Below are 25,528 nucleotides of genomic sequence, written 5' to 3'. Positions count from 1 at the left end.
AAGGAAGAATAAATGTTAACTTTTCAGCATAATGAAGCAGATTATGTTAACATATTTTTATTGAGAGGCACAACCCATTAGTATCTCGTATTTTAATTATCATTAATTTCTTATGTGAAGTCTTTCTTATTTCAAATATCAAATTTTTCCAAACATTTTTCCCCGTTTTTTCAAATATATTAAGGAGTGAGGATTTTCATAATGATAAAAGAGTGACAAAAATAAGAAAGTAGAATCAAGGAAAAAATACACATCACAACCTTCTTAATGTGTTTAAAAGCTTTTAATCTTCAGTTGGCTTCCACACAATCAAATATTTAGCAACAATTTACATGTCTTATGAACACAAATAATATATGATTGTGTTTAAAAGTAAAATTACTTGCTTAACTATTTGTTACCAATAGAAAGAGCATAAGCGCTCTTACGTCAAAAAATAATAATATTTCTCATCAAAATAAATACGAATAAAATTTCCTAAACAAGTGAATAAAAATTAATCAATGGGATAACCTTAGTACTTGATTTTTTTATTTTATACTCCTTTATGTGTTAATTTGATGCACTGCTAAGCAACAAATATATACCTCTTCGCGTATATTGAAATACTATTTTCGGAAGCCTTAAGCATTTAGAGTTTTCCAAACAATTTTCGATTATCTCCAATGCATCCAATCAAAAATTCTTAAAACACAACCATATCTTTTATTGGAATATACGTTGAGCAAGAAATGATACTAATTGCTAAGATTGTCGGTACGAAAGGAACATGCAACCGCGGTTCTATGCGGTTTCCTTTCGTACCGACATAAAAACCCGAATTGTGCCTATAGGCCGAGAATCATTTTCTTCAATAATGTACATGCATGCCTACAGCAACGAAACGCCAAGGCGATAGTATAAATTTCTAACGGAGAGCAAACGTGGTACTCACTCAACATGTGACAAGTATGTTTATCCCTACCACTTTCCTTACAAAGTTACCCACCCCGCGCTTCCGCCGCGCTCATCTTCCCTTCTCCTTAATTTTCACTAATGCACACAAGTATGCCCCACACCTGGGTACGTAACCCTTCAGAGCACTACACGAGCATTCCAATAATTCGGAAAACTGACTCGCTCACGTGAAATCAGTTAATGCGATGGCACGCGGGGCACGCTGCCTGGAACTCGCGAATGCCGTGGATCTTCGGTAACGCCTCATCCACGAGATGCTCTTCTACAAGGCGTTAAACGTGGCACGCTCGTAGAGAAGCGCTAAACCCAGAGGAGGCTGGGAAACGAACATGCGGACCGGGAGGGGAGGAAAGGGTTTTGAGGGCTGTGGAAGCAAGGCGGAAGGGGCCCGAGCAAAGGTCCAAAACGATGAGCAACTTCTCGGGCACACCTTTCCAAGTTTCCGAGGAGAGACGTAAGCAGCAGCGGAGGCGACAGCAGTGTTGGCGGGAGACGAGAGTGAGGTGAGGGGGGGAGGGATAAGTGTGAAGGAGGCTAAAGGGGTCTCCGAGGGGAGGAGGGCAGACGGAGAGGGCTCCGTAATTAATGTGAGAAAGTGCGCATAAAGTCAGGTGCCGTACGGAGGGTGGGAAGGAAGAAGGTGGGGGGGGTCCACGTTAAAATGGTCCGCAAGGGAAGGAGGACGGAACGGAACCTCGGAAGGGGCAGACACTGACTAATCTTTGAAGAGGAGTCCAGAGAACGCGAAGGGGTGTGTGTATAGCACAGGGAGAGAGAGAGAGGAGGAAAGAGAGAGAGAGGATCAGGAGGAACTCTCCGGCAATGCCTCTGGGATCGGTATGTCGTGGTTTTTAGCAAAATGAACGAGGCGAGAGTGAGAAAGGGGGGAAAGATAGATACGCGACAGAATGAAAAGTAACCCCAAATTCCGCCATCCCCCATCACTCTCGCTGCCGGTCGCGCCCGAAGAAGAGGGTGTGGGGGTTCTGGGAGTTGTCGGTGAGGGGATAACTACTACGGAGTCTGGGTACGCCAGTGGATTTATTTTTGCGCAAAGAGTGAAATGTGCACGCCCGTGATGTAAAGTCAGGGGAGAGGATGAGTGGGGGAGGTAAGACGCAATCCTAGAGGAGATGAACGGCTGGGCGACCGGGGAAGGAGGGGGTGGAGGAGGAGGACGGGAGCGGAGAAGGGGTACTGCGCTGGAGGAGGGGGAGGAGTGGAGGAGGATTCGGACGAGCGGAAGAGGTGCGAGAAGAAGAAAAGGGAGGAATGACGCGGTTTTGCAAGGAATGGGTTTGAGTGAAGCCTCGAGGAGTGAGTGAGTGAGTGATTAAATTAAATTGGCAAGAACTTGTTAGAAGTGACAAGGGAACGTTGTTAAAACGCTTTCGAGGACGGGATGTTCGAGAGGGGGAGGGGACGGAGGGGTTTAAGGCGCGCGTAGGGGTGGAGGAGGGCATGGGGGTGGCGTGTTGGGAGCTCGCGAGTGCTCAATGGAGGGGATGGTGAGAGTAGGTGAAGGGAGATTATTGGTTAAGGGTTTTCAAGACGAATATAAGCGAGGAAATGTCTACCGTTCCCCCTTCCCGCACCCCGTTCACCTTCCAGCCCACACCCTCCCCCATACAAAACCCTAGTGAACCTCGTCGGGGGGAAAATATTGGGATTGAAATTTATGGAGATAGAGGCGAATAGCGTTTAAGCAGAGGGATAATTTGAACGTTAATTATTGAAGGTGGGAGGTTTGACGTTGCACCTCACAGTATAGTCCTGGGACTAGAATTCACGTGCAGAGTCATTAGTGTGAATTGAGGCTTGAAAAGTCTAGCACATTCCGATAAATTAACTTCAAAGGGGGTGATGCCAAAGGTGATGATTCACTAGTATTCGATCACCCGCTGCTTCAACTATTAATATAAAAGGACAAAGGAAATTCACGGTCCTCTTGGCCGATTATGTTAACAATTGATTCCATTATAAAAATAACCATCAATTGGACGCAGGAGTTAGTTTGCATCGCTGATTTTATTATTCACTTTTTTCACAATCAACCAATATTATATGACAAGGACGAACAAAATATTGAAAAATCAGTCTATTAACTATAGAAAAACCAAATAAGTGTGGCATGCACCCCGAAGAGAGTTCATTTCAAATGTATATATATTTTACAAAAACTACTACTGATTTTCAAATAAGGAACCCCACACCTTAAAGTATAATTATAGCCATCATGTTGAGACTAAGCAGAGTAATACCTGTATACCATCAAGATATATTCAATGAGTGATAAATCCATGCGTCATTTTTGGGCTAAGTACTTCAATAGATTCAGTTATGAACCCAAAATAAGATCAAAAATGCTTTTCCTCTTTCAAATATCAGGGCGGTAAACTTCCGTTTCGGCCGAAACCACCTAATACCCCAATGATAGAGCTAAGAATAGATGGATTCTATTGAAAATGGTTAAGTAAATATTTCCATTTGCAGAAATACGTGAAAAGGCACGGACAAAACTTATTGATAAAGTGTACCTGATGGAGAGCTAAAATAACTTTTACCTGTAAAATAACCTTTACGTGTAATGATAAAAAAATAAATATGCTTGGCACGATTTATAATATACCTCATGAAGCTTTATACGCACTATGGAAGGACCACTAGACTTGCAAGTTGAAGTGATTTGTGACAGGACAAAGGGATGAAAAAAATGCTTCTTTATCGACGATAAAAAAATTTTCTCCTCCACTACAAGCCATATCGACCATAAGGCGAATGTTTTTGCACGCGGTTCAGTCCTTCGAGAAATAACATCTCTCCCCCCCTCCCCCTCCACTCCCAACCACTGCCTTTTCATTCCAGTGAACTGGGCAAAGGGTGAAAAGCAACAGTTAGAAGTTGTTTATAGTATATGCGGCATTTCCACAAGTTCATTAGGCTAGTTAATCCATCAGTTCAATGACTCCACCCGTAAGGTCGAGTTCGAAGCAGCGCGGAGACATTGGGAGAGGGGAGAGGAGGAGAAGCGGTGATTAGATTTCAACTGGAATTTTCTGCCTGGCACGCCCTTTTATCAAACTTACTCTGGGACTGAAATTGGTTAACGAATACTGGGATAGTTGAGGAGGAGGAAGAGAGGGTAGAGACATGAACCAGATAACGGTAGAATGGAATGTGGTGGCAGAAGCAGAAGATAAGTGGGAAAGAGTAGGGGAATATATAGGATTTGATAGCGAAAATGAGAGTGTGGGAAATTAAATTGGAATAAAAGGTTGGGAAATGGGAATGGAAAAACAATGACAAACGAGTGAATTTGATATTTCTGAGAACAGCGATGAATGTGAAGTCGAAGGAAAATTTTTGCTTGAAAGTTATGGGATCTCTGTTCTAGCTAAAATACGCAGTTTTAGTAAATTAAATTAGTTTCACTTTAAAAAAAGTAGTAAATCAATAAAATTATGCAATGAAATGATACATTATATAATGCATAATCTATCAATATAGGCCTGAAAACAGGCAATAAAATATTGATTTCATGGCAAAAGAAGTGTTCGGAGAACATGACATTCATGGTTCTGGTAACCGGAAAAAATCCTTCAAACTTATTGCAGATAACTTTTCCATTTTTATTTCCCCTAGATGGCATGTTTTACCACTCCAAAAGCGATCCAAAATATTTTGTCCTGATTATTAACAAACACAGTAATGTTTATCATGACGATCATAAGTTGATTGAATACGCCATACATGACGGTCGCGAGATATAAAAAAAGATCCCAACAATTATTTAGAATCTCTCCATATCGTTGTATCTTTAATTAGCATATTTACTCCATTTGCCTTCATTTATGTGAGTTTTGCCATGGCCTACTAAGTTAATTTCATTAATAAAATAGGAATTGAACTTAATTCCATGAAGTACATAATTTCCAATCTTGAGTTACTCTGATACTGGACAATCAAAGAAAATGATAAGGATTGAATCAAACTCATCAATACTATATTTTTAACAAAAAGAAAATCTTTTGACGGAAAAAGGTAGAGTTACATCATTCATTCCGAATCTAACACTTCATGTAAACCTGAAGGCGGAGCAGGGGTTTTTGAAATGTTCCATCGACCTACATTTACAGAATACTCCACAAGTCGCAAAGGTGTACGACGGTTGTGTTAGGTTACTAGCCATGAACGCACGGTTATTGTTTTAAGCGTGCATTTCGATTTGAATTTGCTCAAACACACTAACACATGCACATATCAAATGTAAATTAATGGGTTTATTTGACTAAACCATACAAACTTAAATTTAAATAATGGTCTCTAAAATATGAAAAATATTCGGGTTTAAGAAAGAATATAAGCTCATGTGCTTCTGCAAAGATATAATAAAATATGTGACTTGTAACGCAAAAGAGTTTACTCTGTGATGGCTCGTCAATTTGAGAGGAAGCTAACCGCAAGATACATTAAACAACGCAGTTACCATACCCTTTCATTCTCTGCACTTCGCGCGTCAGCTTCCCCCTGTTATTTCGGGCTGATATATGAAGTACGTTTCCACATGACTCAGAGTATTTCATAAAGGTCAATACATATTAATGAGCAATACTTTTGGGATTTAACTGCGTCATCCTTTAAGACATCCGGTTTTTCGTCCTCCAAAGCCGGAGGGTTCTGCAGGGTTAGGTTTATATACTCGTATTTGTAAGTTTTCTGGGATGAGAAAGGAAGAGAGAGGCTTGGAAAAGTTGGGAAAGGGCAGATCTTAACTCCTGACTGATCCAGCGCCCTTTACCACTGTTGAAAGTTGTCTCTGGTGTTTCGTTTTCCAGTAACTTCCCTAATGATCCTAATCTTGTGATGCCGATTCGCTTAATTTGCTTATGTTCTCCGCGCTTGCGCGCGCTCGGCTATTATAGATTGTTCCCCGTTTCCTCGCATCATTGCAGATCTCTTGTGCTATTTTAATCTTATTCCAATGATTCTTCATATTTTTCCAATGTAGTACCGCTGACGTGTTTTACAATACACCTGGTAAATTTCTTTTCGTCTGCAGTGGATCCCTCACTTTAGCGTGTCTTTCCTTACCACAAATCTTAATTTTAGGTGTCAAGTCAGTAAGCATGCATTATTTCCTCAAGATTCCGGTGATTTTTAAGTTATCTGTGGATTCCAATCTCGTCATGAGCCTAGTTTATAAATGATTCCATATAGTGGGCAGTAACATATTATAGTTCGTTATAGTAAGATTTTTTATTGCTGAACCAGGAAATGAATAAAATATACATCCGGGAACAAAACGTTTTTTTACGTCGTTCGCATTACTTTTTTGATGGCTGTTGTCTCGACATGTTACCATGCATAGATTGGTAATAGCAACAGATATCGAAAAACTCATTGCTATTTCTACGCGCAGTTCGAGACGTTGTTCTTCATTTGTTAGGGTTTCGTGATTAAGCTGATGTTAAAGAGCCTAGCTAAGTGTCCGCCTATTATATTTTTCAGATAACATCAGGATCACCTAATATTGGGATTTTGGCAAGCAATGGCACCATGTCAAAACCTCTTATGATATATCTCCAGATATCACTGTTCCACAAAGACTACGATTGAATAACAAGCAGGCATAATAATGTTCTGCATTTTCCTGCAGTTTGAGTATTCATACCGTTCGCTTCGCTAATTTATATTGGTCAAATCTGTTGCACTGCCATTGACCTCAGTGGTATGGCAACATACCATGAAGGTAAAGGGGTTTCCGGGTTCTGCAGCAAGATATTCTCGTAAAGTTCCACACAGAATTGATCGCTCGTGTATTTCTCATTTAAGATAATGCGCCGGATCCTTGGGAAATCTCCATTTGGTCCTGTAGCATTAGAGATGCGTTTTATGATCCGAAATTTCAAACTTCCATTTCATGATGGGAAATTTACGAAGTTTCCCCGCCTCATATCGTAATCCTAACAATACTGAAACCGTCCACCCACACCCACTTAACACAATGTGATTGCCTACTCTTCCACATCGTAGAAGAAACCCTATTCCTCTTAAACAAAGGCTAGGGAAAATTATGGACGTGTTTGGCACATTTATTTAATAGGCTGCGAAAATTTATGTAAATTAGGAAAACATATCTAAAAAATAAAATATATCAGCAATAAGAGTAAATTTAGAGTTAGTGAAAACATTCAAATGCTAATTAAAAAACTGATAAATCATCAAAAAATCCTGGTTGATCCTGATTTTGTCTAAAAATAACACATCAACTAAGTCCGGAGTGATCCTTATCGTATTCTCCTACTTACATGAAAATATATGATATGAAACAGAAAAAATACTGAGTTGCCGTAATTTTTCGATCGTATTTGACATCGAGGGCAGAGGTACCCGTGTTTTCACAAAATAAATACAAAAATGTTCTTGCCATCGTGATTACAAAACAAAAATCACTTCTTCAACATCTCTGCATGTAAGACCTTACCCTCTCTACTATTCTGATACGTTCACTCTAGATGAAGGAACTACCTTCCCCTCTTTTCAATCCATCGGTTTTTCTGCACATATATTGTAGGCATAAGATTTTATTTTTGCCAGGAAGGTATCAGGTCATTCAAGCTATCATGATTCTTACTCTTCAAAACATTGAACTATTAAATACGAGCCAATCTTGCTTCATAGACAACCACAATTAGGTATTACCTTTTCAATCACCGTGTTTATCCTACTATCCGTAGAAATTTCTATTGAAATATAAAATATTTTTGTCCAAAATTGGCATTGCTGATAGATGTAGTGCCATTCCTTCATTGCAATATGCAGCCATGAGAGAAATGTTGGGAGATAGAGAGAAGGAGAACCAAGGTCACTCAAGATTCTACCCTCAAAACGTATTTTACATCTGCAGTCTTCTTATTAGACTTGGGGTCTGTGTTTGGGTTCAAGTCTTCGGAAAAGTACAGAAAATAACTTTGTAAACAGCTGAAGAATATTTCAAACAATCACGGAAGCTAAAAACAGTCAAGTTAAGTCTTTATTTCAACAGAATTGCTGAGGAACGAAAGAGCTTTTCGTTTCTACCTCCTCAGATGACCCACCTTAATGCGGACGGAAAGAACTTAGTCGAGTCAAACGCCAAAAATCAACAGGAAAGTTTTAGCACACAAAAAGGTTCCCATACAGGTATCAATATAAACGGTGCAATATATAGGACAGGGTGAACAATATATTGGTCGAACTAACAGAATTATAACCTATCTTAAGAGCTTAATTGTAGACATATTTAAACGCATCCGTGCCTAAAATACGCAAAGAACTTCGTTTGAAATCTTTTCAATGCGTGCGTTAGATAATTTTTAAATAAGTGGGATGGAAATAATGAGGTTTGATTCTATCAACCATCTAACAATAATTTTAGTATCTTGTAAAATTTTCCTGGCTTAGTACTTTAAAATGTACGCTATTTACATCCTAATAATACTTCTAGAAATAGAAGATTACAAGAAATTAGAAGCACGGCAGGTTTCTAACCAATAGTAATGCAAACCATAAGTTCTTAAAAACGTACATGGAAAATAATGGAAACACTATTTCTCAATATTTAGTGACAACTCTTAACAACCTCTATATTTTGGCTGGTAGATCTTGTGCTAATCATATTAAACTAAACTGTACGACAAATTTACCCAGTTACCACTGTTAAAATTATTCACTGATTAAAGGGTCGTACCAACACATCAGTGACAGAGAAGAAATCACATTAAAGAAAAGCGTGCCAACTCTGAAAGATATTCTCCAACTATGAGGTTATGAACTGTTTAGCAAACTGCGATATCTATTCTCGTCCATATTTGTTGTAGAAGAGAAAAATGACCGTATCAAAGCACCACCGGGTCAGAGTTTCAGCTGCCGACGTGTCAATGGTTAACTCTATGTAGCTACAAATCCGTCGTCATCCTCAGGTCTTTGATACTAGGCCCTCATTTTTGCGGTCCTTTCACTTTATCCCCGCTTAGATTTAGGTCACTTCTGTCGGCTGTTCATCATGTTTTCTCCTCCTCCTCACTACCTTCGTTTTCTGAGCAAAAAATTCCACGCTTGGATGAGTGGGTATTCTGTATCTCAGTAGAATTTTATTTCCTTCAAGATGGATTTCTATTGCCTCCTTTGTCATACGGTCCCCACAATCGTTTACTCTGGTAATTAGTATAGCGTTGTAGAAGAGAATTTGTTGGTCCTCGTTAAGACCGTCCTTGGGAATAGTTGGTTTCTCGGGATAGCTCAGTCTGATATATCCCTTTTGATCCTTAATTCCGGTTTCTACCGCGCAGTCCCTCCAATGTAAGCTTCATCTAACTCATATGGGATATGGAGAACTCCCAAAGTTTTGAGTACAAGATAGTTCTTCACCCGGAATAGATGGCTTCTTAGTTTCTTCGATGGCATGTGGATCGTCTTTAGTTTGAGTTTTCTCAATATCCTCGAGAGTTTTCCCGCGATGGTAAAGATGTGAGGAAAGCAACTCTGGCAATCGGTTTTTCTTTCTCCTCGAAGGCCCTGTCTGGTGCCAGATGGTTTTCTATGTGTGTCTCCTTTGAGTATTCTTCACCAAATTACTTTTCAGAGCCAGGAGGATATCTTGTAAGAATATTGAGGATCAGAGTCCTTGAATTCTCATGATTCAGGTTAGTACGATGAATGCTACGATCGCGAACTAACTCGTTCGTGAATGACTTGGTGTCGGGATAATCAGGTTGTTAGCTGGTAAAAACGTTTACCAAAGAAGCATGTGAAATACCAGATTTTCATTTTCGTTTAATTTGCGCCACTTATGCTTCCCAGTACCTCTCCAATGATGACAACAGTATTGTAATATGTGTATTCTTAAGCGTCACCTTGCAACTCCATTATTCTTTTTTTTGCATTGAACAGTGGTGAAGCGGGTCAAGATGCATTAAATAATTTCCGATCAGTACGTATATGTACACCATTTCAATTAAGACATCACGCTACAAACACTATTGAGGAAGGTAACAGGAAACCAGCTCAATTATTAACTCCAAGAAATCACGATGTAACCTAACCGTAGGAAAATATTAAGCGAGAAATCAAGAGAATAAAATATGGGAATGCAAACTCGAGGTTAGACTGTTAGATAGCACGGATTATTAAAGCAAAAGTTACAGAGTAAATCAAGCGTAGCAACAGGGGGGAAAGTAAATTTGGGGTAGCCAATGGGAAGAAAACTGCGAAGAAAGAAAACGTGTAACAGGTGAATGACAATATTATTTGAAGAATAAGACCAGACCCAGTCAAAATAATGAAAATTCAAGCATACATGGTGACAAGGAGTCTTAGGGAATAAATAGGTGATTAGTCTAAAAAATCAGTTTTATGAAATGAATGTGAATGTTTCTGGGAGAAATCACTTCATAATGTAAGGTTTAGGAGGAAAGAGCAACCACGGTAAGGCATCCGAATAGAGTAGGCTCTCTCTCCACCCTTACTCCATTCCCTGAATATCTTAGCACTAGCAAATAATTACTCAACTCTCCCATTTGGCACATATGACCTTAGTTGTAAGTCGCTCCTCCTAGCAACCTCTAATCACTCTAGCTCTATGGATCGAATCATAAGTCATATCAGCACCTGAGTACTTGCAATATTTCTATCTTACGGGACTGTGGTAAGACAAAGTATCTCATCAAGATAAGATATGCCTTTACACTTACAAGGAAATAAGTACGATATTTTACTATTCTATCAATTTTCCAGGATTTAAAATATCTAAAAAGTGATTTCAAGTAAACTATACCGACAATCCCCTTTAGGTAATTGTGGCAATACCACCAGTCGCCATGCCTCCAAATTTTCATCGCACCAGAGCATTAATGTCGTACGTGAATGACGAATTATAAGACCTGAAGTAAAATACTATAATTATTTGCCTAAAATATAATGTAAATTTAATTAGTTTTATATCCAATATTCAAAAATGTTGTAGGTAGGTAATATCGTGAACGTAATAATTATCTAAGTTCCTAACAATTTTTTTATTGAGAATTGCTATCTATATTTATTGAATCTCATGCCATGGTTAACTGATTCGCCCACAGCCTCAACCTCATCCATCGTGGAAGAAAGTATCCTTCAATACCGTAAGGAAGAACTATGGTAGGATTTTTCTAACGTAAATTTCTTATGGGTTTAGGTAACATTTCGTGGAAGGATACGTTCCATGAGACCAATGTTATGGTAATCAGGGAAACGTAAACAACTCCTGGGAATATGATAAACATTTTCAGCCAACGCTTTGAATATTAACTAACTCTGATGAACTGGCTACAACAATTTTATTTTTTAATAAATATGGGTGTTAAATTTTACCTCATTCATCTTGTATGTATGGTTAATTTACGTAATATAAACATAGTTATCAACATGAAATAGATAAACATGGGCTACGAGCAGCATAATGGAGGGATGGAGAGCTCATTTGGGATTATTTCCTCTTCCTTTAGATTCGCTTTTGAGCCGTTTTCGGTTTGGGAAATCGGGTGGTGAATTAAGCTAGGATTTATTATATTTAGAAGGAACCAATAAGATGTAAAAACCCCGTAAGAAGGAAGAGCAATTTATAAGTATTAATAAAACGTAAGGGTTTAAGGTTAGCGAAAACTTAAGTAGAAAACAATGCTCCTTGACACAATTGCTCCTCCCCACCTCCAAAAATATATTCCCATTTTAAAAATTAAGTGTGATAAATAGAAAACGTAGTAAAATTTGTGAATTTTATGCCCAAAACTCCAAAATCAAGATATTAATTGTTTAGTGTATCAAAAATCGTCATATCGGTATGCCCAATGTATTAAGGCAAAACAAAGGCAACGGAGAAAATTAAAATTTTTCAGACATGTATAAAACCTCGACGTTACCAATTTATTACCTTTCATAAAAATGCTGTAATCGTAAAATATATATGGAAAATGTTGTACGTTTTTTACCCAAAGCTAGAGTTTTCTGGTGACTTCTCCAAAAACACTTCAGTTTAACTTTCAGAGCCTTCCTAGAGTCACCAAGGCTCGCTTCTCAAGAGGCATCAGCGTTGGGCTGAGATACCAGGGAGAAGGGGTTGTCCCCCAAGGTCAGCACAGAAAGCACGTAGGTGAATTTTAACCTGAAGAGTTGTACACATTAAATCCTTGAGCATCTACTGAATGTCAAACACCCGAGAATAGTCAGATTCAAGAGAGTAAAACATAGTTGAGGAAATGAAATGTAGAAGCATTAATCGGTGCAGAAGAAAAGGAACAACAGGAAGCAGGAGATGAACTTGATAGTGAGGTTCGGGAGACGCGTCAAATAAAAAAAAAGTGGTACCGTCAAAAAAATGGATTTCGCAATCCGGAAACGGAACTATAGGGACAATACACAAAGAAAGGCAAGGACACCATGAATTACAGACAAGATGATTAGGATAATAGACGTGAGGAATAAGTTACGCCAGGAATATTCTTGATTGATCGCGAATAATTTCTAGTGAGATGGAAAGGATAGAAACAGGATCTTCAAAAATGGTAAACGTACTACGCCAGCAAGCTTAGATAATGAAAGATAATATGACGTACACGGGGAGAGCTTACGACTAGGAATATTTTATGGCAACATAGAAAGGCCGTAGATACATAAATTACCTACGAAGCTACTCAGGGGTTTAGGAAAGTTTAGAAGGAAGATGTATTATGTAGTCATTATTGATGAAGGGATTTGACCGGTAGATTTCCTCAGACCAGTGCTATTACCATCACGAAAAAAAAGAAACGCTTTAGGGCTATAGAGAAACAAGTTCAATTTCACACGCAGCTAAGGTGATACTCAAGATTATCAATAACAGGATGGAAAGGATAATAACTTAGGGGACGGACAGTATGCCCAAATAAAGGGTTAGAAGCATGCATGATAGCATAGCACTACTTGAGGTTACTTACAGAGATAAACATAAAATACAATTAGTATGTATTTGTTTGTCTCATAGATTCCGAATAGTCGTTCCATAGAGTGAATTGCTTATATTTAATGATTGTATTACAGAAAATATAAAGCTTATAGGGATAGGCTACTTATTCGCAACCAGTACACGTATCGTATCAGAATACCAAGGTACGAGTAGTATATGGAGAGTAGTTTGGGAATTGTTAATTAGAGCGATAAGACGAAGGTGTCCATTATAAGCCTTACTTTCCAACGTATGTGTGGAGGAAATGGTAAAGGAGGCATAGAGAAATGATAAAAGAGAAAAATTGGATACACGTATTTAAATCGTTGAGGGATTCACAAAATAAGTTAGGCTTGCCAATGGTCAAGCATCAGTTAGCCAGTCTGTTAAGGAGTTACAAACAATACTGAGTGAGCCTTGGAAGATCATTGCCATAAGTATTGGATGAAAATAAATGTAAAAAAACTCCGAGTATCCGGTTTTCTAGAAACAAAAGAGCTAAATTTAATACAGAAATATGAGTTCATAAACTAGAGCATTTGGAACAGTTTACCTATCTCTTTAAGTGTTTTTGACCAAAATGGTCTAAGTATACGCACATACGAAGAAGAATTGCGTTAGCTGAGGAGGATTTCACTAGGAGAAGAGAATGGATGACAGGCACGTTGACTACGGGTTTTCAGAATTGGCTTAATGACACCTTCATAAAGCGTGTGGTTGTGTCCAGCGAGGAAACATGGTAGTTGAAGCAAAATCACAGACGTAGATCGGAATATTTTGGAATGTGGATGTGGAGATGGATGGAAAATATGAAATTGGCAGTAAGGAAAACAAAGTGGCGAAGCCTGAGAGAGATTTGGTAAGAGAGTTTCAAAGGACACCGGAAAAGCGAATTCAAAACATTTTGATTGGCGATGGGATGATGAATATAGTGAAAAATATGGGTATGCGAGGCAAGCAAGAAAGGGAGAGAACGTATTTTGGACTGAATGAAGAGGGGAAGGAACTGTGTAGAATTGAAGAAGAATTTGTTGCAGTTCCAAACCTGAGTTTTGGTTTTATTGGAGAGCCAAGAAATATATCCTTTTCAGTCTGTGTTCATCCAAAACACACCTTATATTGTGGGATGCAAGAAATAATATTCTACTGTATATTTCTTGTCTCATATACCATGGCACAAAATTAATGTTCTGAAATTGCATTATTCTTCATATCATCGGTATTTAATCAATCAAAAATACATTAACCGAAGTGTTCTTAAACAATATAGATAAGTTAAATGGGCCGTTTTCACAACACCTTCCGCAATTATTTGCATTATATCAAAAGTAAAGACAAAAATAAATGCAAGGAATATTGGTGGAGGAAGTAATAGATGATATCCCTTCAAAGATGGGAAACCATGTCTTAAAAACGGGTTGTCCAGCGTCCTCACTTCCTATCGTAAATAACGAAGGTATTTATAAAGATAAAAACGAAAAAAACATACCACAAGAGGGGATGGTATTATTAAAGATGTTTAACTGGAAGTTCAAAATTTTTTAAGTATATGCATTGAAAAATCTGGATTTAAGCAATATGGGAATAAAGGAATCGAACCTATTTTCCCATTTCACTTAAATAATATACTATTTCATTTATAAAATCTATTATAACAGTGATAATATTAGAATGACCACTACTTCGATTATGGTGTCTATGGAAGGAAAATACAAATCTTAGCAGTTAATGTAAAAATAGTAATTTTTTATCAAATCCTTGTTCGTTTGATTTTTTTTAAACGGACCTTCTTTGACTTTAGTTGACCTTAAACTGAGCACAATGAATTTGCTGTGTTCACTGATACAGATGAACTTCCAGAAAAAGCTGAAGGCAAATAATTTATAACTACCCAAGAATAATATTTCGATATATTAGCATTGAAATGACTGACCAAAATACGAGAAATTTTTAATTCTCTTCATAAATAATTCGAGCCCGGGATGTATGGGTTAAAATGTAATGTGAAACGATAGTGAGGTCAAAGTAAATAATTAAATTAGGTAAAAGAGAAAGTAAACTCTCGTTCGATTCTGGATGCGCACTAGTCCGAAGAATAGAAAAGATTTGCTGAGTCTGTTTCCAAACCCACACAATCATAAGAACTCATCACTTGAGCCTTCGTATCGAGTATCGTTACGAGTCCGACACGACCCTGGGTAATCACATACCATCGTAAACTGATAATGCGTCCTCCATTCGATTGGCCGGTTGATTATTAAAGTCCACCCTCTGACTCTTTTTACTTCCCCTCCAAACAATTTTTTCCAACAGCTACTAAAAAAGCTGAGCTTGGAGGTAAAAAGTACCCGACCGCCGAATCTATATGTAGTCAACCGAGTTGATACAAGGGCAATAGAATAATTAGTTAATGACATAATAATCTTTTCTTAAAATGATTTCAACTTTATATAATTTTCACTTTCGTTCACTGTTTACTGAACAAAATATCTACATCACAACAGCATCATCAGCGACAAAGATATGATATCGATCAAAAAACCGAATCAATGAAGATCGAAGATGAGCATTATTCTGTGAATACATTCCCTTATATCTGCGTATGGTAACACAGACATTAATTTTCTTTAAAGGATTATTACCCCTTAAACTTACTAAACATCCCTGATGAATGTCAATATTCGTACATAAATAACAAGAGTACCAAATTGAACCAAATAATTAATAACATCATGAATGATATCTCACATAATATTATTTAAAACCGTTTGGCTTATTCGTTTTATTCAAATTCATCAATTTATTTTTACTCTGAATACATTAATAAAACTTGAAAGTTAACAATACGTAAATCAACTAAAATCCTCAAAAAATATTTTCATCAATAATCTCCTATTGTTGTCTAAATTTTTCTGGTATATCATAACAAACGACAGTAACATTTTAGCCAAAAGCTTTCGACGAATATGCGTTCCTTAATCCCCTTTAGACGTGCACCGCGGCTCACCGTGGGCACGCAATCAATTGAAAAATTTATCCCCGAACAGTCTTAATGAACAACCACGACGGTTGAAGGGAAGGGAATGTAAGTCCAGGAAAAACGAGACTTTCCCATCAGAAAACAAGTTAAACGAAACTTAAACCAGTAAAGTGGATTATTCTTCAAAATCTTGAGGATTATGAACTCATGGCTAAAAATATATTGTACGGAGACCGTTTCAATCCCAATATAATATTGAACAGAAAAAATATCACATTTGTTTCCAGAAGTTTCTCGATATTTTAAAGCGCTTTAAAAGTGACAGGTTGTAAACATGGAAATCCCGCTCCCATACAAATGAATAAACTCATTTGCGTCAGCAAGTAATCTAAATACCTCAATCCGGTTAATAGAAACCGATTGATTTTAAAGCCTCTTTAAATTGCGTACATCGGAATTCAGGAGCATGAATTAGACCCACGACATATAATGCAAAAACATTCAAATATCACCTAGAGCCTCCTAGAGGGGAGGAAATCACCTAAAACTACATTAAGTTACACATATATTAGATATTTAGAGGACTTATTTTTTAATTTACCTCCAATACATTAATATATTTTCCTGAAAAGAAAACAATAATTGAATAAGATGTCTTCACAAGATGACCATACTTGGCGCTGTAGAAATTTTTAAATGGGCTCCGTTAGTAAATATAGGAAAACAACGACTCAAATGGCTGTAATATAGAAGCAAAAGATCCCAGAACTTTATTAATGTTTCAATTAGCATTTCCTCACCCCTAAAGAAGAGGATGACCCACGTCGTTTGTACATCGGGCATCCCGTAGTACTTCCATTTTCAATCCCGCCCATGCCAATTTTCCGCGGGAACACATTATTAAATATTCAACATATTCGTAAGCTTTTCAGGCCTTTATCAATTCAAAGCTGGTCTAATCGTCCATGAAAACGATTTGGGACTACATAAAAATTAGATGATGGGGTTGCAAGATAAAAATGGCGTAATAGGTATATTAGTATTCCGATTCAGGATATTTCCATAAATTGGTGGTCGATGACGAAACCTACTGTTATGCATCAAACGTTTCTATGGGCGCGAGATCGCAATGCGGAGATTTTTACTCGATCTCTTAATTAATTTTTAATAAGCAGATTTTTTATTCAAATTTTTCTTTATTTTAAAGCACTTCCTTCTTTCTCTAACCGAAATATTAGCACATTATACCCAGTTCTTGGGGATAAACGTATTTTACACGAGTATTTTTAAACTGTGATACTTAAAGCTGGATAGCAGTACATTAAGTACTAAGGGATAACCAGTATTTAAGAAAACCCACAATTTCGAGTAAGTGGAGAATGCATAGTCATGGTTTGATATTAAGTTAGTTTTTCAGATGGCTTTGCTCAGTGGTTTATAGTCACCGATTAGATGGGAAGCAAGTCTGGCATCTGAATGCATACAATTATAATTAAATCCATACAAGTACATCATTATCGTCATTTCATCAAAAACATCTAATAGGCGGCGCGGCGGGAATGAGAAATTTGGTGACTTCATTAAAACCTTATTTTTAAATTCACTTTCAAAACTTAGGATTGGGACTTTCACTGAACAATTTTTCAAGTTAGTCAATTTGATCTTTCAGCTCTGTAATATGAATTAAAATGCTATTTTTCTCAAGAAATAAAAGTGAAAAAATAGTATTTTTTAAAATTCAAATATGTGACTAAGTGCACATCCGCAAGTAAAACTATAAGTGTAAATCAAATGATATCTATCAAGATTTTCTGACCTTTGAGTAACAGAATAAATTTATGCTACTTACTCAATTGAACATTTACTTGAAAATAATTGATTCTTTACATAGATCACATATTATGTATAGAACTAAACTCAAAGAAAAACATAGAAAAGATTGTTATCCAATTAAACAATACATTTCAATACCCAATCACTCATATTTTAAAAGAGCTGGGAGAGTACTTTCTGAAATATACAAGCGGTTATAAACAATCCCATTTCCATTGAGTCCACAGTTTTAATTCATTTTTAAGTGTCATTTTAGAGAAAATGATTCTCCGATATAAAGTTTAGCACCAAAAACAGCTCCTTACAGTGTGATCACAATTCAGATTATAACAAAGATGAATTTCACAAAATATTGGCCTAAGAAATAAAGGGAACTCTAATTCCGCTGTTCGTTGAGTGCTATTAAAGGTTCAGAACAAATATTACTAAATTTTCAAATGCAAAATAACAGCGACGCGTACTTTCCATTACTTAATCTTTGATATTACTGTCTAATTAACTATTGAAGCTATTAAGTAAGTAATCTACAAATAATTGGTTTCAAAGCATACGATTTTACCGTACAAGTACCAAGTAGACGTTTTTACGTTTTACTGGACATTCAGGTATTCAGGGATTCAATGCTAAAACAGAAAAGGGGACAAATCCATGACACAGTAAACTAATGTCATCAAATTTTCACCTATCAGCAGGGTAGCACAATGACGAGAACTATTTTTCCAAAGTCGGCGCATGTGTAGTGCTGCAATTTTTCTGAAACTGATCGAATGTACGAAGCACGACAAAGATTGTGTCGTCACGATCTAAAATCAATTTAAATGGAATACACAAAGGGAAATGAAATGAGTTGCCTTAATTCTCACAAATCTCAGAAAAGAATGAAAAATGAACTATCATTGCGGTTATTCTTAACAGGAAAGAGAAAAAGGATATATCTATTAAGAATGCAATTAATGCAAAATTTGCTATTAATTTGAGAGCATGTATTTCCTTTGCTTTTAAACTTGGCCAAAACTGATAGCCATGTCTTCTTGTGCTATTATTAATGGAAGTACAAAAAATATTGTGAAATCATTTGTACACATACCAATGGATCATTAAAGAAAATCTGGTAACATTTAAGTCATAAGTTGTGCTTGTAAATTAAAATTAAAAGACAGGGATGTATTACATGCCAAAAAAATCATGTAAGCAGCGGGAAAGTAACAAAATATTTGTCTAGAAAAATATATACATCATTTTATCAAATAATACGGCTAAAATAATATCAAAAATTAGAAAAATACAAGATAAATTGATGTATTCGGGGAAAATAAGATAAGGACGGGCATCAAAGGGCGTCAAAGAATGACACGATAAAATAATGTATTGCGAGGTCCCAATATGGAGTTCGGTTGGACAGAGGTGGAGTCGTTTTTTTTTTTTTGAATTGGATAGGTTGAGAGGATTTCATTTTACAACGGACAGAGAAACTCGAGAAAGCTGAAAATAAATCAGCGGCATTGTGATTTCATCGATTCATGGAGGAGATTTCATTTTCGTCCTAAAAATTACACGATAAATTCAATAGGTCGTATCGCAAGGAACGTTCCATGCGAAATTTATTTTTATGTCAGACGAAGAATATAAATTTTGGCCTCTGCTTTGCATCAATTTTAATTTTCACTGTGTTAGACTCTCGAAAATGAGCACGACGTTTTACGAGCGCCATGCTATACTGGCCTGAAGTTCTCACTAGACCTACAAGAGCTACACATCGGGATAATACAGTTCATAGACCACATTTGACGCTGCTTCATGCATTAATTCTAAAAAGATACCGCTTCAAACGATCTATGACCATATTATTTCCAGAAACGCCTTTATCAACTTAGGTTAACAGTTAATCCTTGAAATCCGCAAGGAATTTGCTAAGCAAATTAATTTTAACTATCAAAAAATATTTAAGTACAATTGAAAGATATTTAATTGGCTTTAGAAGGATTTTTGACTCAAAGTATGACTGCTGATTGGCGCAAGTTCCAATTCTCTGCCAAAATTTAAACTACTGAAAAACTATTCCAAAGTATAAATTCAACAAATTTTCACCATTTCATTATTTTTAAATGACTAAATAATAAAATTCAAAATTTTGAAGAAAATTATTTATCGTAACTGATGAAATACTGCTACGTCGTTTTCAGGCATATTAATCATTTAATATTACCCTTTTCATTCAACATTGGTGTAATTACTAAGTTATTGTTGCGGTATTGAATAAAAAGGACAGGAAAAAAGTTTATATAGTTAAAATATGGATTGACAGAGAACCGAACAACAAACTGTCGACTTGCCGGGCCGACGCTCAGACGACGCGCAGCACACCACACACTCCCTATAATTATTTTTTCATCAGTCTGGCAGAATTAATATTTACGAAAAATGCCACTACCTTCAAAACGAGTTCTTACTCCAGACAAAAGTGACCACCATGGATTACCGCATTGTTCCTTCTTATGGCATCCTCTTCATAGGCCATCTCGAAAATACTTTCCTCCTAAACCAAAGTCCTAACTCTTTCTTCTGGGCTCGTTAATTTGACGATATATTCCTTCTTTGGTCCCGCGGGCATGAAAGTTCATCTTCTGTCATTACAAATCTCAATTACTTTTTCCCAATATCATTGACTTTCTCCGTCTTAGTCTCCATGGTAACAATGGCATACCTTGACAACCTCCTAAAAACTAATTTATTTTCCACTTCCAACTGCAATACACCAGACACCCCTGATAATACCTCCATTTCCGCAGCAATCGTTCATCCAATACTACACGATTTATATCATTTTCACTCGTCGTTCGCGGCTAATGGGAATCTAATAATGCCTCCTCACTATAGAATTACACAGATCTCCATCACTACCTTAGCAATTACGGGTACACCAAAATGTTTCTAAAATAATTAGCAAATTCATATCTTCCATTGCTATAAACATTCCTTTGACCAACACCCACCGCCATGATAGTCTCAACTTCATCACCATCACTGAAGAGACTAGTTAATAACGTTGTCACATTTCTTATTCATAGAGTTTTCTTTTAGTGCTGCGCTATGCAAAAAAAGAATGGAGATGATGTTATATTCATTGACGTTATGACAACCGCGCGCAGCTTTTAGGTCGCCAGCTGACGATGCCAATGGATGAAAAATGAAGTAAAAATTTTCGCTTAAGATCAACGTTGAACTGTAACAGGAAACTTAGTAGAGGAACACGAGAATATCTAATATAGTGATGGTATCTCTGATGTTGTTACTGTGCTTAAAAAACTAGAAATCGTCGAATGCAATTGCGTTTTGCGTTATTTCGTCCGCAAGAAAGATCCGCCCAATTTAACTCCTTTGCATAGTTCATGATTTCGGTCTTCCAAGCTTCGATTATTGAAGTAATTACAAATTGATTAGCTTGAAATTCATTAGTTGATTCACTGGTAAAACGCTGATTTACGTAATTTGATTTTGCATTTCACTTACAATCTTCCATTAAATTTTTAGCGCTTTGCAATAAACTCGTCGAAAATAAAAACATCGAGATATAATAACAACAATTAAATCCCTTAATTATTTTGGTGCACTACGTATTACTCACGATATTTTTACATGTGCCAACAGAATGTGAAAAACGCCGGGACAATTCCAAGTCTTTAGGTGCTAGAGTGCAAGGAATTATATTCCGCAAAGCCCGTTTTTCCCACATCAATGGAACTTCATTGGAAAGCAATTCCCACCAACCACGGCAGCACGGTACAAGACAGAGAAGATTGCATTTTAAATATATATTCAAATTTTTCCTGCCGGCATTATTTTTTTTATTCTGCCGCACAGTCGGTTTTTTGATAAGGCTAACCTGTGCGGGAGGGCGAAAAACCAGAACAAAACTTTTTTCGGGCTTCTCGCTTCTGAGGGGTTTTAGAGCTCACCAGGAGAGAGAGAGAGAGAGAGAGAGAGAGAGAGAGAGAGAGAGAGAGAGAGAGAGAGAGAGAATCAGGGGCCATTAATTTCACCGTCCTCGATAAAATGGCCGGCGGACGAATGGACATGGGTACGTAGCTACCGTGGGTAGGTATGGGCCATGGGACGACGCATCGGAAAATAACCGCGGCAGGGAAGGACGCGGCAGATAAAAATAGCAGTTCTTTTTAATCTCCCCATTCCAGATTTACGCCATTTTTTTAACCGTAATTCAGTTTATAAAGGATTTGTTCGACGGTGCCCCTTTTCTGCCATTTTATTGTTTGGTGGTAAAAAAGATTACCCCTCGTTCACTCCCCTCACTCTCTTTCAAATGCCAATCTCATGCGTATCCTAGGCCAGAAAAAGCACGTAATCATGTTGAGCAAAGGCAGGGGCTGACATTTGCCGATTCTTCATCAAAAGTGTTGCACCTCTGACCCCTAATATTGATTTTATATCAAATACGTGGCACTGAATAACCTCTGTTTGGCTTCAGAGCTAAAAACCCGTAGCATTTCTTTCAAAATATACCTTAGCATTTTGGTTATAATTATAACCTACAATTAGGAACCATATCCATTTTTTATCGTCTTATTAACAGGATAAAGGAAAAATAATTCCAAACCACGACGTGTCGACTACCTCAGGAATGCTTCGCCATCGGGCAACGTTTTTTCGAAAAAGCTTTCAATTTTGTGATAAATGGGAGGAAAGGAGAAATATGCAACGGTAATATTTAGGTACTCGTAACCGTATGAAAAATTATGTTCTGGCACATAGTTAACAATCTAACGTACCTATGGAGGAGCGTGTTAGTCCAGTGGTTGGGGTGCTGGGCTACTAACCGGCGGCCATGGTTTCGATACGAGTGACACCCTAGCGACGCTTCACCTAGGCAGTGTTTTTTTCCGGATAGCTGATTTTCCCGGGAAAATATAGGCGGTGCATTAAAAAAACGAACATAAAGTATGTATTTCACTAACCATTGGTCTTAATTAAGATTTGTGAGCTCCACCCTCACCCATCGTACGAACCTTGCTGTGGCTTTTTGATAACGTAACTATGCAGGATGGTGCTTCTACCATTCAGAGTTTAGTCTAATGTTTAATTAATGTAATTTTAAATTATTTAAAGGCAAATGAAAACAGTCCCTTAAAATGCATTATTTAATTCATTTATATTCACAAAATATCAATATTTTTATGAATACATATCATCAAAAACATCTCGTTCGTAAACGAACTTGGTAATTAGGGTGGTAATTTTTTAAAATGTATTTACTTGTCAAGATTAATAAGATCTTTTTATCATTAGATTCATCTACAGGAGAGCTTCCTGCGGCTGTACAACACGGGAACTCAACTGTGCCTTTTGGAGTGGTCAGCATGTGGTTACAGCTATGTTGTCTCGCCCTTTCTCTCAGCGTCATTACTCGGTGACACCAAAAACTGATTTCATGGAGCTTTATAAGCCGGAACCAATGAAGTAAGTGTGCAAACTGCTATTAAATAATAATGACAGAATGAATTTTTCTTGGGAACTGATATTTAAATTTTTACGTATTTCACGTAGTATTAATTCTTCTAATCCTTCCTTTTTACGTGCTTGAATATCATTTCTCTATTCATCTATCATTTGTTTCGAAAGAAACAAGAAAAAAAAAGAAAACGAATTCGTTTTCTTTTTTTTTTGTCTTTACAGTACTATTGTAGGTTATACTTCAGAGACTTTCATAAAAACCTTTCCTGTTTTATTGTAAATAAGTGAAAGTATTTTGATGGATTCATGCTATAATGGCTAAACAGCTATTTTTTATTTAAGATTTTACTCGTGAGGCACGTACAGAAATATATGTACTAAAGTAATAATGTAGCCGCATCAGTTTTTGCAACCCAAAAATGTACTGGTATGATTGTTTTTAAGGTATGAGCTTAAACCTTACTCGTCCTCCTCATACAACTGAAGTAATGCCAGCTAAAATACACATGTCCTTAAAATTTTGTTCAATAGTTTAAATTTGAAAATCATCTAATAAAGTAGTACATATTATTGTTTAACCATAGAAATAACTACCCCATGATGGATTCAGTAACAGATAATAAATTAAATGAATGTGTGTGTTTTGCGTAAATAAGTTAACTCTTTTAAAAACGTATACCTTTAGAACCTTACTGCATTTGTTCTACTATTTGTGTTTCAGAAATCCCTAGAAGGAAGATGTGACGTTTCATGCCCCAGAGGAGACAGTATGTTTCTAGAAGAATTGTAATTCAACTATATTTAAATAGAAACCCTGGATTTGGAGCTGAATGCAAATGAACGGATCTCTTTGAAAGAACATCAATATTGAACGAAAGCATATCTCATGTGATTGGCGAAGTGGTTACTCATTTACAAAATGGGGAATAATTTATTTTAGCCGACTAACCAGCGTCATAATGTGTATTGTGAAAATTTCATACAAACTACAAATATTTGTTTTAACTAGGGCAGTGATTCAACTTTAAACTAAACCATTGTATATTTCGCCAAAAGGAAATTCAAGCTGTGCTGCAGGTGTGGCAATATGTCAAATCGAAAGGATAAATTGATAACCAAAGATTTTTTCCGGTGTACTTATAAGTATGAGTACTATCCACTCACTCCAACGGTCTTTCTGCGATGTGAATAAATGATCTTTTACTAAATATGTTATTTGCTGAATATGTATCTCGTGTTTTAGTGTCCTGAAAAGTACATTAGGAAGTGTTCTTCGGATTGACTGAAAATGAAGACAGCAAATGTCCGAAAAGTGGTAACGTAAGTTTTTTATGCATAAAAAAGAACAATTGGATGTAGCAACTTGAAATAAGTGGTGCTAATCAAACGAAAATTCTTTTACTGTCATCTGTAAATAGGCATCCAACTTTAAATAAGGACATATAATTTTTAATATATGAACCGGCGGTCCATGCAAACAAAAAGTGTTCCCTTAAATGAAGAATTTTTAATTATGTCCAAGGACTAAGTGGCACGTTACTTTTCATAGGTGATGAATTTTCCCTGGACTTCAAATTTAAATGCACAGCTGATTTAACCTGAGACTTCATTATTTACCGAAAGTGAAAACATTCCTTGCTGGTCTAACCCCATGAATTTCCCTTAGATATGAGTTTCTTCATGAAAATGGAGAAACGAATTCGAATTACTAATGTTAAAGTTCGCCAAAAGTTTTCATTTTAATGTTATCATGCTGGAATGATCCAAAAGAAGCCATTGACTTGACTGCGAGTCCCTACTCGTTCTGTGTGTCAATGGCTGGTATCATGGCACCATATTAAAAGTTACATATCCAAATTTGGGAAGATTATGTATTTTTTCCTGATACCTCTCCAACCGTACTCTCTGAACCCCATTACATTAATGATTGGAGAAAACTGTTCTACTTTGTTCCATTTCTTAGGAAATAAATTCAATTATAAAAATAATTGAGCTATGTGTTAAAAGAGTCGAACTAATGTATTAGTGATTCTCACTCTCAATACTTCCTCTCCGTCCTAAGAAATAAATTACTACGTAAAGAAGAGCCAATAAGACATTTTTACGATCTATTTTCAACTATTGTCACGAAGGGTTATCGTCTTCTACATATTAGTTTTTATAGCATAGTTTTTATGTTGTAGTTTTTAAATGATATGCAAACCAGGATAAAATGTCAATAATTGGCTAATAATCGATCATGTTCATACTTCTATATTTCAGTAAATATGATTTTGGAGGAAAATATTTTATTC

The 25,528-nt window shown here is 36.7% G+C and overlaps 1 protein-coding gene across 1 annotated transcript in view; it reads left to right on the top strand.

The window, feature by feature from the left end:
• The window catches only part of LOC139685943 (uncharacterized), a 283,104-nt gene extending 257,943 nt beyond the window's left edge, over nucleotides 1–25,161 (top strand). The window contains exons 7-8 of the mRNA XM_071583083.1: nucleotides 23,070–23,240; nucleotides 23,956–25,161. Of these exons, the coding sequence (XP_071439184.1) occupies nucleotides 23,070–23,194 (125 nt within the window). The 3' untranslated portion in view covers nucleotides 23,195–23,240; nucleotides 23,956–25,161. The remainder of the gene's footprint in view (nucleotides 1–23,069; nucleotides 23,241–23,955) is intronic.
• Nucleotides 25,162–25,528: the final 367 nt, after the last annotated feature.

This window comes from Hetaerina americana, unplaced genomic scaffold, assembly GCF_022747635.1.
Source record: "Hetaerina americana unplaced genomic scaffold, ioHetAmer1.1.p SCAF_1, whole genome shotgun sequence".
Lineage (NCBI taxonomy): Eukaryota > Metazoa > Arthropoda > Insecta > Odonata > Calopterygidae > Hetaerina > Hetaerina americana.
This window is presented reverse-complemented; position numbering and strand designations above follow the sequence as displayed.